Raw genomic sequence first — 17,798 nt, 5'->3', positions numbered from 1 at the left:
AACAATAAAATATTTTGAGAATAGTGAGAATTTTGAATATTTTGACATGCTGATGGGAATGGGATATTTGAAGAAAGCTTCAATCAATGAACTTCAATCAATGGATTAATAAACTAGATAGGTAATGTAGTTATTTTCTACAATTTTCCAGACCTGCTGCTGCCAGAGGTTGCAAGGAGAGGGAGGTAGAGTCCATAATATTAGTTTGTTATCAAGTGTCCTTTTGGAGTGTCCAATTGGCTTTTTTGTAAACCTGCCTAGACATAGCTCTAATAAAACAATGCAGAATTGGTGTTGTCATCAGATTTGAACCAGGATTTGTCCGTCCTTGTTGCTGTGGCTGCATTGTGTTTCATCTATATCCACTTTTAGGTGGGAAAAAAGTCCACTTTCATTGTGTTTGCGCTTATGTTACTTTGCTTCAGTAATATTTATTTGGACTCTTGGAAAACAAACTCCCAAGGGTTACCTTTCGAAGGAGACCAGGATTATGCCTGTAGTCAAAAGGGTTCAAGATTTTATTTTTGGAATATCATTTTTAGTCATTAATTTACTTTAGAGTTGTCCTATATACTAGTGTGTCACAGGACCCTGATGGTATTTTGGTCCTGAAATGTATTTGCTAACTCTGTCTTTTCGACTCTTCTCAGGACAGTCATGATGGAAAACAGCACACATGCCCTGGTTTGGGAGTTAGCTGACTGTAAATTGCTATGTTATTTTTGTTATTAATGCCTGTCAATGGTTATGTAAGAACTGATAAAATTATCTCTAATTGGTACTCAAGGATATTTCATGTAGTCAAATGGTAGTTGTGGGTGGCAGCCAAGATGTTCTGCATTGTGTTCCCCAGGTTAATTGCTTTCTAGGTGAAGCCAACATACCCAAATTAACTTTCAGTGCTTTTGACTGCTGTACCTTCCAGCACTGATGCAGATCTATCTGAGAGATGCACTTTTGACTTGCACTTGTTTTGCCAGCATGCAAGCATGAATAAACTATTGTTGATACAATGAACACTAGAATTTCTGCAGTGTGCAGCTAACATTCTTATTTCTTTGATTGATGTATGACTCTGTGGACCTGTAGTATATATTCAATTGTTTTTGACTGAGCACTGCTATTGGAACAATGTTTTAAAATGTGTGGCCTTTTTCAGGGTGCTATGTGATAAACATACTGTTTTGGCACCCTGGTGGTTAGACCACAGGTTGTCCACCTAACAACAAAAGGTTGTGGGTTCAATCCCCATTTGTTAGACAGAAGAGTTATTCAAACAGTAGGCCCGGGTGCTCTTTCTCTCTGCTTGGCACCAATGAGAGAGCCGGGCTTCAGGTAATAAGTTACTCTGTGCCACCAATAACATATCAGCAAGGTGAGGATTATCTGAAATATGATTTGTTTTCAGATCCCAGCAGTTTTAACCATTAACTCCCTCGTTTGACATCTGGCACTCTGAAACCAAACACACGTGCATCAACAGTTAAAACACTTCCCTTATCCAACATCCATCCATTATCTATACCTGCTTATCCTGAGCAGGGTCACGGTGGGTGCTGGAGCCTATTATCCCAGCGTGCATTGGGCGAGAGGCAGGAATACACCCTGGACAGGCCGCCAATCTATTTCAGGGCACACACATCATTCACTCGCACACTCATACCTATGGAAACCTTTGAGTTTCCAATTAGCCTTCTTGCATGGACTGTGTGAGGAAACCCACGCGGACACGGGGAGAACATGCAAACTTTACACAGAAAGGCCCCAAGCCGAGATTCGAACCCACGACCTTCTTGCTGTGAGGTGACAGTGCTACCCACTGCACCACCATGCTGCCCACTCATTCAATGTAAAATATATTTATTTGACTTCATTTAATAATTATTATCCAAGATATCAATCATCAATTGATACTAGGTCTATGAATTAGCCACAATAATCCATGGCTGTGATGTTCTATCTACGGTATCCTTTATGTGATTGTTGTAATTTGCAAGTTGAATGTAACAAATCCATATTTGCAAAGACAAAAACAGCAGTGCTCCTCTTAGTTATGTCACAGTAGATAATGCGAGCTTTGAAGGTTTATGAAAAAAGTGAAAGAAAAGGCCAGATATTGAGCTTTATGACTGCCCTTAATTTGGACTTCAAGAAATCAGTTAGCAGAAAACAAAAGATATCGGCCCACTGTGAGGCAGAAAGCAATAACTGGACTCCCCACCAGTCTCCCCTGCCACAATGGAAACTTGTGAAATGGTAGGTCTAATGGCTAAACCAGAGGCACTCACCAAGGCCCAAACATGACACCCGCAGTCCTGATTTCCCAAGGTTCCTGGGGAAAAGAGAGAGTCAGGTTATTAAAACTATATGTCAGAAAAATGAAAACTTGCTTTGCAAATGCAGGCAGTGAAAAGTCCATACAGACCCTGGGCAGTAGTGGCTATTAACTAGGAAGATTCCAGGGTACACGGGCATATCTACTGCAAATACCTATTATTAAAATGTAATTATAACATTTTAATTTTAATTTTTGTTTTGCTTTTCTATATAGAAATAAATTAAATCTTTGTAAACTTATCAGTACATTTTTCCCTCTACATTTTCAACTCCAAGCTTTTTCAGGCATTTTCACATCTTTCCATTTTCACTGAATAGAAAGAAAATTGATTCAAATTGTCCTTGTGAATACTTAAAGGCACACTATTGTGTAAACTCATTACGGCTCTGATTCAATAAAAATGAACATCCAACTGACTGAATAAGCTAGGCATTTAAAGGAAGAATGGTGATGCTGAATGTAAAATCTCAGTTTTTTAAATTTATTTATTTCTTACGAGTCTCGCTTTTAGAGGGTAAAACTAATAAACCACCAACAGCACCTACCCTCAAATTAGGCCTAATGTCCTTGGTTATTTCCCCATGCCATAATGGGCTATTATGCAGGGATTTGATATACTTTTTCTTAATGCCTGCTTGATGTAAGCCATATTGAACAGAAAATAGCCCCTCTCTTAAATGGCTAATGTGCTTCCATTAGTTGCATCTCTGATAATTCTAGAGATATGCCCCCAAACCTGTGCAATTATTTAGTGTTTTCCTTATAAATATGTATAAGAGTAACACAATATATGCATGTATTCATGATCACTATGGTTGATAATTTTAATAAACTATTCTTATCATAGCAATTTCTATCATTATCATTGGTTTGTACACTTAATATTCACAAAGTTTATTCCAAGGTTTGTGAACGACTTGCACATATTAGAGTTATACCATAGTTTGTAACACTGGAAGAAACAAGCATTTTTATGGCTGATAGTCCCAGTATCAGGGTGACAAAGGAAATAAAAATAATAATAAATGAATGAAATGAAACACGGTACAGTTTTCTTTATGGCATCGGTCTTTCCTTGCAAGGGATGACATTCAGTTACCTTTTCAGAAAATTCACAATATGGCTAAATTGGTATCAGCATATTCTAACATTCTCAGCTATAACACACTGCACTTTAAATGTTACATTTCACTGAAAAATGTATAATTTCCAACAGAAAGGGTAGTCTGGTAGTGTGAGAGAATGAAAATAAAATCGAACATAGAACTTTGTGTCTTTGTGATGGTGGCTTAATTCACCTCAGCAGGAACCACCGACAGCATCAAATAGAGTATCAAATCAGTGATGCTCAACTGTGACAGTTGCATGGCACGGTGTACCATATAATTAATCCAAGCTAATGAAAGCACAAGAAATGTGAGTGTTTGTATGTTGTGTGTGTTGAAATGGCCCATTGACTTGCCATTTACACCATTAAATATACCATTAACTGTGTCTTTAGCTGGCATCCGAGAAAGACACATCCACAGCTGATAAACTTGCTCCTGATTGTTGCAGGCACACCCAGGCAAGTGTAGTGGAGCTCACTGTGCACTCTAATTGGCTCATTATTGAGTCAGGATCACAGTCTGATTAGTCATCACGTGCGACAGGAATATTTTCCACAGAGAAAGCTAAGCACCATGATATGATCGTCAAAAAGTTTATATGTTAATATGTAAGCAGGTAATTGAGCTTGGGTGTATGGTAGCAATCCACTAGTGGGGCTGCTCTGAAACAGGGGGATTTATCTTTAGCACAGTGGTTGGTACAGCTCCCTCTTACCCGAAAGACTTCAGTTTGAGCCTTGCAGAGTATCGCTTGTCACAGTTTACTTATGTTTGCTATGTTATGCTGAATGTCTGCACATAAAAATAACAACACAAGTAACGTACACCACAATAATGTTGTTAAAAATGGCATAAAAGGAATGTGCAGTATGTAAATGTACTTTTACTTATGCATTGTTCCTGTCATACTGTACTGTGCGTTTGTCAAGCAATTATGACAATTTCAACTGTATGAATACTTTACAATCATGTTTTTTGTCCTCATAAAATATTGCATTGCGATTTCCATTTATCTAAGATCTGTAATTTATGCGTTGAAATACATTAAAAATGTTGAAAATTGTTAAACATATAAATCTACTAATGAAGTGGTACCAGGAATGAAACCCTGCTTTTGTACTTTCTGTAGAACTGAATTGGTAAGCCACATGAATCTTGGCATTCTTACATCCTTTGTTTTGATACCACGTACCGTAGAAAAGTTGATTTTTCATCCTGTTTACTTTGACCATACACAACAATGTTCCATATGCAAATTTGTACTTTGTTTTGCGTTGTTTCACATTTCAGTGTGAAACGTATATGTGGATATAACTGGGCCAGTGTTCTAATGGTTTTGCTGAGCACAATGATAATTCTGTTCTGCCTGCTACCTGTAAACATAACTTTGGAGTTTTCTTGAGAAAGTTTTCAGGATTAACGATACAGAGATAAGACTGTGCTGAGTCAGGGGTGCCGAGCATCTATGACCAGGGATGGCAGCCTACTTTACGGCTCATCTGGCTGCTGGGGAGGAGATTTACTGCCTATATCAGCACTCACTGCGTGCAGAACCTGCGCAGGGGCTGAGATCTAGCACAGTCAAAGGCACATTGACACAGAGAACATTTTAACTTCTACCAGCACATAGTGAACAACTATACCGGAACATAATCAACACCTGTTCCAGCACGAAGTCATCACCTATACCAGCACATAAACGATCCCTGTACTAAAACATAATCAACACCTATACCAGCACAAAAGTCATCACATATACCTGTACAAAGTCATCACCTTTACTACTATAAATCAACACTCATACCAACACATAAGCATTACCTGTGCAATGACATAATCACTGGTACCCACACTCAGTCATTACCTGTGCCTCACAACAAAAACATTTCAAACTCATTCAAATATTCAAGATCTATGGAGGATTGTACAGTACAGTAAAGAGTGTAACTGCTCAACATATTCATTTTTCATAGTTATCTTTACAAATATCTCCAACAGGATAAACCTAACACACCTGGCCTGTTTCTGTCATGGGAAATTACATTTTCAAACATTTATCAGATCACTGTAAACACTGTAAATCCTCAAGTATTCACTCCAAACCAAACAAAGCACACAGCTAGAGATCTTGATGAGTTGCTATAATTAGTAGAATCAGATGTGCCAAATTAGGGCTGAAATGGAAAATCCTACAGGTCAGTAGATCTCCAGGAACAGGGTTGGACACCCCTGATCTAATTGAACAAACATGACTTACTTCCATGAGGTTAATTTGCTCTGGCATCAAGAAGGAGAGTGGAGGGTATATGGCTGTATGACTATCTGCTTGGCATTCTTTCAGGGTACCCGTCTGCTCACATGCTGGGCAGCGAGTCCCTGTCACTTTTAGTCAGTGTTACCACCAGACCTCAAAGCCTTGTCTTCCCAGAGGGAATATGACAATAAGCCAATGAGCAACATCTTTGCAGCTCAGCTATAATTGAGCCATATCCCAAAACATTAAGTCGGCTCTCGTTTAGTGATTTGAATTAATGTAACAGTCAAATTTTTTGAGTTGTTGAGCCTTGGAAATAAATACCTTCTAATGAGATTTGAAACATGCATTTTGGGTGTATACATTCAAGGAAACGTCCGAAATTAATTAACTGAACAGAAAAGATTTGACTTCCTTCAGGGGCTGAGAAAACATTAATATGCAATGTATGTACTGTGTTCCTGTTGAAGGTGCAAATTGAATGTGCTGAAAAATGCATATTTGACAGCTCGGGCTCATACAAATTGCATGTAGTCAGTGGAGGAAATATCAATAAGCACATGCAAATTGTGAGACACATATAAGTGCTAAATATTCAGTGTGGTGTGGGGAGGCGTATGGCTCCTGCTGCTAAGTTTCAGAGTAACAGCAGTCGCTTCCCATGTTGGCTGCGACGAAGCCAGGGCATGCGAAGATCAGATTGCGCTCTTTCTGCTCATCTGCATAGTGGTAGATATCCAGCTGTTGGTGACAGGAAGCACAGCGATGATAAATGAGCCCTTTGTCTATGGTGGCGTGTCCTTAATGAATCAACTTCCTGCGTGAACAGGACGTGTGGGTATGAAGGTGACGCTTCACAGGGTTAAATGAGAAAGCCTCGTGCAGAGTGTGTGGGTGAGTGTGAAGGGCTCATTTGTGTTGGGTGGGATTGTGTCACTAGTGCCGCTCCTCATTAATTAGACAGTGCTGACCTGGGTGGTCTGTTTGTGTAGCCAAATAGATGTTTGAAGTGTCAGCTAGTTAGTCCACACCTGCAACTGTGGACCATGAATCAGACTGACATCAAAGCCACTACTATCAGTGATATGTGGGGGTATAATTTCATGGATAACGTACAATATCACCAATCATAAGTCAGGCTGTCTCTGCTACAAATGATTGGATTGTTGGGACAGAACATTGAGGCAAATAAGAATGCAGCAGTCTGTGGAACCCAAGAGAGAAGGAGTGAATCCAGCCCTGCCATTGGCTGTGTCAGCACCATAAGCAGATTATTGGTGATTTACTAATGAGAATATTCCTGCAGATTCATGATGGATCCTCCTGAAGCACAGGAACTGGTGACTTGATTGGAAATCATGTTTGTATTTCAACCATTGTGAAATAAAGGATAAGTGACTGAGATTCACATGAAAATCCTGAGAAAGAATGCGACATGTTACCCCTAAGTGGCTGCCATAACTGCTGTTGTTCATCACCACAGGTAGCACACTGTAGATGTCAAATGATCAAAATTATTAAATTCATGGAGCCAAAATAAGAGAATGGAGGGCATTTAACCCGTTAAACTCTACTGAGCTATCAGACGAATGCTAGCTGGCTGTATTATGATTTGTGAGACAGGTTAGAACTGGGGGCGTAATTTAGTGCTGGCTGTACCGATTCCCTGTGTTGCCAAGGCAGGCAGACCCAGCCAACACAGAACATTCATGTGTTGGATAGGTTAACTCTCTGCGAGAGCTGCTCAGATATGGGTCACTTTCTGCCTGCTGAGCAGACATTCTGAATTGCTGAGACACCGACAGCACGCATTCATTGGCTGGCGCATTGAGAACAAAATGGCTGGGATGGCAGTGCAGCGTGTGGCTCTCTGTTAGATGCGCGATAGGACTTATCCACATGCAGGAGGGAGTTGTTCTGAAAAGGAGGAAATGTCTGGAGAGGCATTCACCTTTGAAGGTGTGAAGCGCTACACACTGTTGCCAAAGATCTCCCTCCCTGCGGTATCTTTGGAATTGATTAACTTCATTTCAATTTCAGATTTGAATGGTCCATTCCAGTGCCGGAGCCCTGGAAGCGGAACTGTTCGAGTGGCTGACTGCGGAATTGGAACTGACTGCAGAGAGCTAAGATTAATTCTGTTCACGGCAGCCAAGTATTCAACAAAAAGCACCCATCTCAGCAGTTATAGTTGCTGAGTCTCCTTCAGGTCAAGTTCCGCCTGTCCTGGCCCCTCGGTGTGTCGACAGTCCTCCCAGAACTCTTCACGGCTCTTCAGATGTGCTATTCAGTCACCACTTCCCTTCCCTGCTCCTCAGAATTGAGCGGAAAGGTTCTCTTAATTTGGGGCACAGCCAGATTCCCGCTGTATCCACTCAAACGTGCAGCTCGGTGACTCGCAATTACTCGGAGAAGCTCATGCTAAATAGAAACTGTCACTAGCGGACCCCTGAAGGGGAGGGTTCAGTTATTTCCGTTGACGATGCTGTGTGTTAAAGATGTGCACGCTCTGCTAGCGGTAATGAGCGCTCGCCACGCCTGAGCGAACAATCCCCCTCAGACTATCAGCGCATCTCCAGTTCTTGAATTCCTGGACACAGGAGGCACAATTACGCGGGAAGCATCTCAATCAGAGACTGCTGAGAGAAAATAGCGACTACGATGGAGTCTCTGAAGAGCCCTCAGCAGCTCTTATCATCTTACAAGTATAAGTATAATCTGATCTTGGCTCAGTGGGAAACGTGCTGTCAGAAATGAAAAAAACAACACATGGAAAGAATTTTCTTTACAAATACGACAGGAGGATTCTTTCATAACCTCATTAATTTTGTCATCCAGTGTGGTCATCCCAGAACTGCAAAATGTGCAGTGTAAATGGCATCCAGCCACACACAATATGGAATCACTTATGTACTCCAACCATCCCATGCTTACACAGACACAGACACACACACACACACACACACACCGTTTATCGTACCTCCTCTACCACTTTGCATTCGCTTTCCTGTGTCAGGAAAACATAGGATATACATGCCATTGCAGATTGTCATTAGAGGGAATATACTGCTGTGAGTTAAATTATAAATATTCAGACATTAAAGCAATTGAGATGTGAGGTGGCTGGAAAACCAGGGTGATGTTGACCAGTGATGCCCAGGAGACTTTATTAACTAGATTACTTTGCCATTCTGTAGTCACCATTGAGCCTGAATCATAGCATTCACTACACATACAATTTAGCATTGTTGACTGGACTGAGACTTTAACCATATTACTTAACAGTTCTGCAAACAGATAATTGGTTGCATTTTTGTAGAAGCCGTATGACGTATGTTTTAAAAATCGCAATGCCATACTCTGAGAGTCGATTTGACAGTCAACTAATTACATAAAATGACCACCATTCCCTATACTTTTGTACCTTCTAGTGAAGTCGGAAACATGTGTAGCAGTAATATACAAACCAACAGGTGTTGAGCAGTAGCAATGATCATTTTGCAAAATGACTACTGTTCAATCAACTCTAGCAGGGGTTAATTCAATTATAAGAGTCCATTAGTCACAAAATGTACTCTATTAGAATTGAAACTACATACACCACACCACTATGTACACTCAGAGCTGATTTTACACTGAAGATTTTACAGTGATCACCAGGTAATGAGCAAAATGTTTATGATTTGATAAAAGTCAAATTTTGTACCATGGTATAGGTTACAATGAAATCAGTATACTGCTGAATCCCCAGTTGTGACACATGCTTCGATTAGTTTTTGGTGATGATAAAATTAGTATGTGTTGAATGTTTAACAGTCTTTCAATCTGCAGAACAAATATTCACAAAGTCACTCTGCATTGCACATTGATGTGTTGCCACAACAACAACAACAATAATCTAAAAAATGATGAATAAATCTGATTTTTATTTACTATTTGCTTAACTGAAATATATTCCTCTGAGTTCCAGCCTCTCTCCATCATTTCCCACACTGCACCATGAATTTCCCAGTCTGCACAGTTAGCATATTTAATTTGCAAGGTCATGAAAATGTATTATAAAATTAATAGCGTCCCGTGGCCAGAGCAACAATTGATTTTCTCTTTTTTTGACAGGGCCTTTTGGATCTCAGCTCTGTACTAATCCAAGGCTCCCTGCAAAATAATTAGGCATTCCACAGCTTCCTTTAAGCTTGATTGATTGATCAAACCATATAGACGATTTTTGTTTTGGCATGGCTATAACAGTCAAAGCCGAGGCAGTGTAAAGCGGTATGAGCCATTCCTCATAGGGTTTTAAAATTTGGGGAGACTTAAAACAGCGGTTGCATAATTTACTGAACTACTGGGTATAAAGATTGTAGGACATACTGTAGCTCTCATTTATGCCACAATTGCTTCACCATGCTTTACCATTACTTTATAATCTGAAGACACCTGACATTTCTTAAATATTTTGTATAGATTATCTGCATCAGAATATGGGAAGCCATTGCAAAAAGTTTACATTTTCTTAGACAAATTCAGCCGACTGTCATGGTAATGTATACTGCTTTTATATATAAATGTTCAAGCAGCACTAAAGAAATGTGACCAGACTGATAAAAATCACAACGATGTTATGAGCGATACAACCTCTACCCCAGCCATCAAAAAAACTAAAATCTAAGGTCTTTTTGCTGGACTGAACCACAAACATGCAAAAAAAGTACAAAAACAGCATGATCTTGTTTAGCAGAACCATTATGTTATCACATGGATATACAACTGAGATGATCTAAACAAGACAACAGACCAAAATTCTGATATTATTATATCATTGTGTGTGAAGAAAGAAAAAAGTGACAATAAGGCAGATCTATATAATCTGGAAACTAATACTCCTAATTATGTAAACTAATCCATTGTCATGGTCCTGTTTTCCTGTCTGTGTTTCCCCTGTTGGGCCGCCAGATGGCGGCACTTCTGTTTTGTGCCCTGCTCCCCCCCTGTTAATTGTATGATTGTTTCATTGTCTCGTTATCCCATCATTGTTCCCACCTGTCTTATCCCCTCCTTCTGGTTTGATTGTTTTTTGAGTTCACCTGTGTCTTGTTACCCTTGTCTATTTAAGTTCTCTGTTCCCTTGACTCGGGTGCTGGTTCCTTGCGTTTGTTCTGCCTTGTGTTTGTTACCGATGTATGTTCAGTCCATTTATACCTGCCTGCGTTCTTTTACCTGTTTGTGTTTGTTCCCTGACTTACATGTACCTGCCTGCTTGTGTTTGTTCCCTGACTTACATGTACCTGCCTGCTTGTGTTTGTTTCCTGACTAGTTTTGTTCCTGACTAGTTTTGTTCCTGACTAGTTTTGTTCCTGACTTGTTTTGTTCCTGACTTGTTTTGTTCTTGACTTGTTTTGTTCCTGACTTGTTTTGTTCCTGACTTGTTTTGTTCCTGACTTGTTTTGTTCCTGACTTGTTTAGTTCCTGACTTGTTGATTTGCCCTTGTGTTCTGCCTGCCTGCGTTCTGCCCTGACTGTGTTCTGCCCTGCCCGTGTTTGAGTTCCTCTTGTTTTCTGTTTTATTTAGAGATTTTTTGAGTTCGTGTTTTTTCCCTTTGTGGCCTTGTCTGTTCCCTGCTTGTTTGCCTGTCTATAGTAAAGTCTTTGTTCCCCTCCCATTTTGGATTTGTGTTTTCTTTTCCCTCTGCGTTTGGGTCCCCCCCTACCCGCGCCGTGACAGAAGGAACCAGCCAGTTTGGGACCCAGCAGAGTTTTTTTTTTTTGTTTTTTTTTTTTTTTTTTTTTTTTTTTTGTTTATCATGCCACCGGGGTGGTGGAGTGACCCGGAGGACTCGCCACCCAGCGACTGGGAGTCCCTCGCCCTTGAGCTTCCCAGCGCCCGGGGCGGACGGTCACGGAGGCGCCGTGGTCGGGCTGCCTCCCGGTCGGCCAGACCTGCAGCTGCCCAGCCAGCGGTTCCCGGCCCTGCGTCATTTGAAGGGTCTCGACTGGCGATCTTTCCGGGGTCCGGCCCGCGGGGGTCCCGCCGGTCCCGTCCGGCTGCCCAGCCGGGTTCCCTACGGCTGTGGTCTGTGTTCCTGTCCCCTGCCCAGCCCAGATGGCAGGGCCCTCGGCCTGCTCCACCCCAAGTCCCAGAGGGACCTTCACGGCCTGCTCTGCCCCGAGTGCCGGAGGGACCTTCACGGCCTGCTCTGCCCCGAGTCCCGGAGCGGCCTTCACGGCCTGCTCTGCCTCAAGTCCCGGAGCGGCCTTCACGGCCTGCTCTGCCTCGAGTCCCGGAGCGGCCTTCACGGCCTGCTCTGCCTCGAGTCCCGGAGCGGCCTTCACGGCCTGCTCTGCCTCAAGTCCCGGAGCGGCCTTCACGGCCTGCTCTGCCTCAAGTCCCGGAGCGGCCTTCACGGCCTGCTCTGCCTCAAGTCCCGGAGCGGCCTTCACGGCCTGCTCTGCCTCAAGTCCCGGAGCGGCCATCACGGCCTGCTCTGCCTCAAGTCCCAGAGGGGCCCCCAGAGCCACCTGGAGCCCCGGAGAGGCTCCCAGATCCGCCTCGAGCCCCGGAGAGGCTCCCGGATCCGCCTCGAGCCCCGGAGAGGCCCCCAGAGCCGCCTCGAGCCCCGGAGAGGCCCCCAGAGCCGCCTCGAGCCCCGGAGAGGCCCCCAGAGCCGCCTCGAGCCCCGGAGAGGCCCCCAGAGCCGCCTCGAGCCCCGGAGAGGCCCCCAGAGCCGCCTCCAGCCCCGGAGAGGCCCCCAGAGCCGCCTCCAGCCCCGGAGAGGCCCCCAGAGCCGCCTCCAGCCCCGGAGGCCTCGCCTGCTCTGACCCTTCCGCGGAGGCCGCCTGCTACACCCAAGTTTCGGACTGTACTTGTGCCTCGAGCCCCGGGGGGGCCTCCGGAGCCGCCTCAAGCCCCAGGGGAGCCTCCGCAGCCGCCTCGAGTCCCGGGGGGGCCTCCGGAGCCGTCCAGAGCCCCGGAGAGGACAACGGTCCCATCTGTTGTCCCGCAGGGGCCACCGCAGACTGCTCTGGCCGCCCCGCAGGCTAAGCCGCCTGCCTTGCCCCCTAGCGTTCGTCCTCCCCCTGGCGTTCGTGCTCCCCCTGGCGTTCGTGCTCCCCCTGGCGTTCATGCTCCCCCTGGCGTTCGTGCTCCCCCTGGCGTTCGTGCTCCCCCTGGCGTTCGTTCTCCCCCTAGCGTTCGTGCTCCCCCTAGTGTTCTCGCGCCCCCCAGTGTCCGTTCTTCCCCTAGTGTTCTTGCTCTCCCTAGTGTCCACTCCTTGCCCCCTGGCGTTCATGTTCCCCCTGGCGTTCGTGCTCCCCCTAGTGTTCTCGCGCCCCCCAGTGTCCGTTCTTTCCCTAGTGTTCTCGCTCCCCCTAGTGTCCACACCTTGCCCCCTGGCGTTCGTGCTTCCCCTGGCGTTCGTGCTCCCCCTGGCGTTTGTGCTTCCCCTAGTGTTCTCACGCCCCCCAGTGTCCGTTCTTTCCCTAGTGTCCTCGCTCCCCCTAGTGTCCACACCTTGCCCCCTGGCGTTCGTGCTTCCCCTGGCGTCCGTGCTTCCCCTAGTGTTCTCGCTCCCCCTAGTGTTCGCCCTTCCCCCAGTGATCGTCTCTCCCCCGGTGTTGTCGCTTCCCCCAGTGGTTGCCCCTCCCCCGGTGTCGTCGCTTCCCCCAGTGGTCGCCTCTTCCCCGGAGTCTGTCCTCCCCCCAGTGGTCGTCCCTCCCCCGGTCTCGTCGCTCCCCCCAGTGGTCGTCTCTCCCCCGGTGTCGGTCCTTCCCCCAGTGATCGTCTCTTCCCCGGAGTCCGTCCTCCCCCCAGTGGTCGTCCCTCCCCCGGTCTCGTCACTCCCCCTGGTGTCCATTCTCCCTTTGGTGTTCGTCCTCCCAACCGTGTGTCCGTGTGTTCCCCGGCCCCCCTGTCTAATTGTCTGCCCGCCTGTTTGTCTGTTGGTCTACCCGTATGTGTGTCAGCCAGTTTGTTGGCCTGTTTGTCTGCCCCCCAAGCCGTCAGCCCATCGGCCAACGTGTTTGCCCGCCTGTCTGCCTGTCTGTCAGTGTGCCAGTCCGCGTGTGTTTTGTCTTGTTTGCCTGTGTGTCAGTCTCTATGTCAGTTGTTGGGCTCCCCCCTCGCCTTCCCTGTCTGCCTGTCCCTTTGTGTGTCCGTCGGTGTCGCCGTGTGCCTCCCCGCCTGCTTGTCCCTGTCCAGTATCTGGCAGTCTGTTTCCCCCTCAGTCTTGTCCAACCCAGTCCAGTGTTGTCGTGCCCCGTCTCAGTCCTGTCCTGTATGTCTGCCTTGCCCCTGTCCAAGTCCCCCCTGGTTTCCTGAGTCCCCCTGTCGCCCGATGTGCGGGCCCTGAGTTTCCCCCGAGTCGCCCGATGTGCTGGCCCTGAGTTTCCCCCGAGTCGCCCGATGTGCGGGCCCTGAGTTTCCCCCGAGTCGCCCGATGTGCGGGCCCTGAGTTTCCCCCGAGTCGCCCGATGTGCGGGCCCTGAGTTTCCCCCGAGTCGCCCGATGTGCGGGCCCTGAGTTTCCCCCGAGTCGCCCGATGTGCGGGCCCTGAGTTTCCCCCGAGTCGCCCGATGTGCGGGCCCTGAGTTTCCCCCGAGTCGCCCGATGTGCGGGCCCTGAGTTTCCCCCGAGTCACCCGATGTGCGGGCCCTGAGTTTCCCCCGAGTCGCCCGATGTGCGGGCCCTGAGTTTCCCCCGAGTCGCCCGATGTGCGGGCCCTGAGTTTCCCCCGAGTCGCCCGATGTGCGGGCCCTGAGTTTCCCCCGAGTCGCCCGATGTGCGGGCCCTGAGTTTCCCCCGAGTCGCCCGATGTGCGGGCCCTGAGTTTCCCCCGAGTCGCCCGATGTGCGGGCCCTGAGTTTCCCCCGAGTCGCCCGATGTGCGGGCCCTGAGTTTCCCCCGAGTCGCCCGATGTGCGGGCCCTGAGTTTCCCCCGTGTCGCCCGATGTGCGGGCCCTGAGTTCCCCCCGTGTCGCCCGAGTGCGGGCCAGCCCTGAGTCTCCCCGTGTCGCCCATGTCCTGCCCAGCCCTGAGTCTCCTCGTGTCGCCCGGGTCCTGCCCAGCCCTGAGTCTCCCCGTGTCGCCCTGTTTTCCTAGTTCCTGAGTTTTGTCCCAGTTTTCCTGTGTTCTGTTTTCCCCCGTCCGAGGCCAGTCCCGAGTCCTGTTCCCCCGTCCGAGTCCAGTCCCGAGTCCTGTTCCCCCGTCCGAGTCCAGTCCCGAGTCCTGCGTCCCGTTCCAGTCCTGTGTCCAGTCTTGTTCCTGTCCAGTCCTGTTTCTGCCCTGAGTCCTGTGTCCAGTCCTGTTCCTGTCCAGTCCTGTTTCTGTCCTGAGTCCTGTTTCCAGCCCCGAGTTCCCGTCCAGCCCCGAGTTCCCCTCCAGCCCCGAGTCTTGTTCTTGTCTTGTTCCTGTCCTGTCCAGTCCAGCCCTGAGTCTTGTCCTGTCCAGTCCAGTCCTGTTCCTGCCCCAGTTCTGTGTCCAGTCCCTGTTCCTGTCTGAGTCCTGTCTCTAGCCCCCACCCTCTGTTGACTCCCTCCCCGGGTCGGCCTCCTGGGACGTCAGGAGCCGTCCCTTGGGGGGGGGGTACTGTCATGGTCCTGTTTTCCTGTCTGTGTTTCCCCTGTTGGGCCGCCAGATGGCGGCACTTCTGTTTTGTGCCCTGCTCCCCCCCTGTTAATTGTATGATTGTTTCATTGTCTCGTTATCCCATCATTGTTCCCACCTGTCTTATCCCCTCCTTCTGGTTTGATTGTTTTTTGAGTTCACCTGTGTCTTGTTACCCTTGTCTATTTAAGTTCTCTGTTCCCTTGACTCGGGTGCTGGTTCCTTGCGTTTGTTCTGCCTTGTGTTTGTTACCGATGTATGTTCAGTCCATTTATACCTGCCTGCGTTCTTTTACCTGTTTGTGTTTGTTCCCTGACTTACATGTACCTGCCTGCTTGTGTTTGTTCCCTGACTTACATGTACCTGCCTGCTTGTGTTTGTTTCCTGACTAGTTTTGTTCCTGACTAGTTTTGTTCCTGACTAGTTTTGTTCCTGACTTGTTTAGTTCCTGACTTGTTGATTTGCCCTTGTGTTCTGCCTGCCTGCGTTCTGCCCTGACTGTGTTCTGCCCTGCCCGTGTTTGAGTTCCTCTTGTTTTCTGTTTTATTTAGAGATTTTTTGAGTTCGTGTTTTTTCCCTTTGTGGCCTTGTCTGTTCCCTGCTTGTTTGCCTGTCTATAGTAAAGTCTTTGTTCCCCTCCCATTTTGGATTTGTGTTTTCTTTTCCCTCTGCGTTTGGGTCCCCCCCCTACCCGCGCCGTGACATCCATGTAAGAGGACATTTTCCAATGTGACTGCTGACATTCAGGATAAAACTGATGAATAAAAAGACATCCAGAATGTGATGCAGTTAGGGAAAATCTCTCTTTAGATCAGTATGATCTCCACACTTCTGAGTATGCTAGTTAAAATTAAATACATGTCCACTGGATGGCCAAATGACGAAAAGTTGTGCAACTGTCACATCTTTAATATCACAAGAATCTTTAATTTCAAGATACCTCACGCAACTATACTTAAGTAATCCTTCGTAACTAGGAATAATGGGTCTTTAACAAAAAAAAAACAAAGAAAGATTTGCATATTGTGCCTCCCCCCCAGTCTACAATAATTGCACAGCTGTTGGAGAGTGTCACTGAGTCTGTAATTACTAGGCTTGGGAATATTTCAGGTCATTTTGGGAGGGGTATGGGGGAGATGTAAGCTGCACTATTCAAACAGCATACTTATTGAGTTCAGATGGCTGATTACATAACCTGTGTGATCAGGCTGATACAGCCTCGAGAGGAAAAGAGAAGAGACATGATCAAAGAAAAGAGGATATGAAGAGGAGAGCAGGAGAGAGTCTAAAGCCGCGTTTCCACCAAAATTACCTGGAACTTTCAGTCCCAGGAACTACTTTACCAGGAACTAAAAGGTTCCTTCAGCCAATGGTTGTCTGCGTTTCCACCGGGGTCTAAAGTCCCGCGAAGATTAGGCAAATTAGCCCACTGACGTACGAAAAAGCTGCGTTGTCGTCGGTCCATCTGTCATATGATTTCTTCTGTAACCCCATACTACCACCGAAGTAGCCTACATTATTTTCTAATAACCGGGACAGCCCGGAGGGGTTTATTCCACTTATATACAACGGGTTACCAACAATGACTATATATGGTTACTTTTGTATTTATTGATTTTTATCGATTTAATCACATGGAATTGAAATATTCTTCTGCAGCCGTTTGGGCATATTTTACCGCTGTCAAGCAAAACTGTCGTTGGTAGTTGAACTTGGACCGTTATGCAACAAATAGGATATAACAGGCCAATAGTCAGATTGTAACTGTTTTATATATCCTCTCAAACACATTCATTATGTTTTTATGCGAACATTCGCTTTCATGTCTTGACATCCGAAGCGACAGAATGCATTCACATTTCCAATATAGGCTAACAGCAGAAAACATGCACACGTTGTAAACAATTTGCTGTTTGATTACTTTCTCATCATCAATTCCATATAGGCTAATCGCAAAATGACAAGAATAGAACGAAAACTCGGACTTGCGTGAAAATTTTAATTAGTAGTGGTACAGCCACCGTTTGTTTTCCTTCGAAGTTACTGCTAGCCGAGCAGCGAAGTGTGTCCTCCAGATGCGAACCATGCACCATAAATTAGTCCATAGTCTTCCTGGTCTTTTTATGGAATTGAAGAATGGCAGAGTAAAATTACGGTAGTCAGAAAAAGCTAAAGGCACGATTACTAGAATTAACCTGTTATTTTACCCTGACAAAAAGTGCGGAAGGTGATTTCCAGTTTGCTTTTACTGTATCACCAATGTGAATTACGCAGAACTACCGAATACCTCACATAACTGTATCAAACGTTTTGAGTCAATTACAACGGGCTAAGAAAATCCGGAAGAAAATATTCAGCAACCAAATTAATCCGTTTGAATGTTTTAGTATGTAATATGCTGTCCCAGCACGAATGCTTAGCATTTTATAAAACGAATACTAAAGCAAGAAAAGAACAGAAGAGCACACGTTATAATTCCAAGACGTTGGCAGGCTATAA

The 17,798-nt window shown here is 46.1% G+C and overlaps 1 protein-coding gene across 1 annotated transcript in view; it reads right to left on the bottom strand.

Moving 5' to 3' along the window:
* Positions 1-17,798, bottom strand: part of LOC118209897 (voltage-gated potassium channel subunit beta-1) — a 59,395-nt gene that overhangs the window by 27,702 nt on the left and 13,895 nt on the right. The window contains exon 2 of the mRNA XM_035385623.1: positions 2,289-2,332. Within this exon, the coding sequence (XP_035241514.1) occupies positions 2,289-2,332 (44 nt within the window). The remainder of the gene's footprint in view (positions 1-2,288; positions 2,333-17,798) is intronic.

Source organism: Anguilla anguilla, chromosome 12, assembly GCF_013347855.1.
Source record: "Anguilla anguilla isolate fAngAng1 chromosome 12, fAngAng1.pri, whole genome shotgun sequence".
Lineage (NCBI taxonomy): Eukaryota > Metazoa > Chordata > Actinopteri > Anguilliformes > Anguillidae > Anguilla > Anguilla anguilla.
The sequence above is the reverse complement of the archived record's forward strand: the minus strand, read 5'-3'. Positions and strand labels throughout refer to the sequence as shown.